Source organism: Charadrius vociferus, unplaced genomic scaffold (assembly GCF_000708025.1).
Source record: "Charadrius vociferus isolate BGI_N301 unplaced genomic scaffold, ASM70802v2 scaffold15, whole genome shotgun sequence".
NCBI classification, from domain to species: domain Eukaryota; kingdom Metazoa; phylum Chordata; class Aves; order Charadriiformes; family Charadriidae; genus Charadrius; species Charadrius vociferus.
The window spans coordinates 8653526-8654605 of NW_009650064.1; the positions used below are offsets into that span (position 1 = coordinate 8653526).

The 1080-nt window shown below is 33.5% G+C and overlaps 1 protein-coding gene across 1 annotated transcript in view; it reads right to left on the reverse strand.

The window, feature by feature from the left end:
• Positions 1–239: 239 nt before the first annotated feature.
• Positions 240–1080, reverse strand: part of LOC104292539 (Y+L amino acid transporter 2-like) — a 16366-nt gene continuing 15525 nt past the window's right edge. The window contains exons 9-10 of the mRNA XM_009891942.1: positions 1033–1074; positions 240–331 (exon numbers count right to left, since the gene is read on the reverse strand). Of these exons, the coding sequence (XP_009890244.1) occupies positions 240–331; positions 1033–1074 (134 nt within the window). The remainder of the gene's footprint in view (positions 332–1032; positions 1075–1080) is intronic.

Here is a 1080-nt window from a genome sequence, read left to right on the forward strand (position 1 = left end):
AACTCACTATGAACAATTTTTTAAAATTTGTTTTTAAAGATAAAATTTTAAGAATTTTTTTAAAAAATCCTGTAAAACAGAGTGGTTTATAAAAAAAGCACATATTAACAGACATCAAACTGATGCATAGTACCGTGGTTAGTGCTTTAGTATAACTGAACACATGGGCAGAACTTCAGATGACAAAAATTGCTCCAGATAGGAAATGTCAAGGCAGAACTCTCAATGTCAAGGCAACTCTATTTACTCTTAGCTGCTGTGGGTTCCATGTCTATGTCCAGGTCTGACAGAGCACAGTAGAAGAGTATCTGAACATATTTTGTTGTTGTAGCTGTAATACATAGAAAAAAACGTGTGAGGCAATTATAATACATCTTAGACAAATATATGGATTTTGAGGATTTGAAAGCACTACAAAAATATTAGGGAAATCTTAAAACACCTTAATCAATTGGATTAAGCACATGTTATAAATAGCTAAAGGCAAAATGAGCTCAGTAATTAAACAGAAAGTCTTGTTTAATCAGACTTTCATCAACATTTTCATTGAATTGTTAGATTGATAGTTGAGTTCAAATTGAAAAAAAATATTAAAGTTTTGCTTTTCAATATTGCCTGAATTAATTATTTCATAATTTATGAAAAGTCATGGACTTCTTTGATTGACATGTTCCACTTCTTGGGCAGAAAGTGAAGCAATGGTGTCTTTGTATTTCTGCCTTCCAGGGTATCAAACTGCATGCATTTGGTCTTCACAATCCTACATGGCTTTTATTGAGTCAACATCTTGGAATGACTCAACACCACAAAAATTAGGTGACCGTATATATCCACATATTGGACTGTTTTGTACAGGTATGCAAGGTTTTGTTTTCAGGACCATGTGATGAAGCAAATGATCTCAGACATGCTGTATACAGCATAGTAAAACTTCATAAGGAAAAAGGATTCTAGGAAAAATTATTCTTTCTGCCTTCTGACCAAGCATTCAAGATTTTGGTGCACTGACTAGGACAAGATGATGTTGCTTACCAGAAAGCCACTGTAGACATTTAGGTCGTTTTTCAACTGGCAGATGGA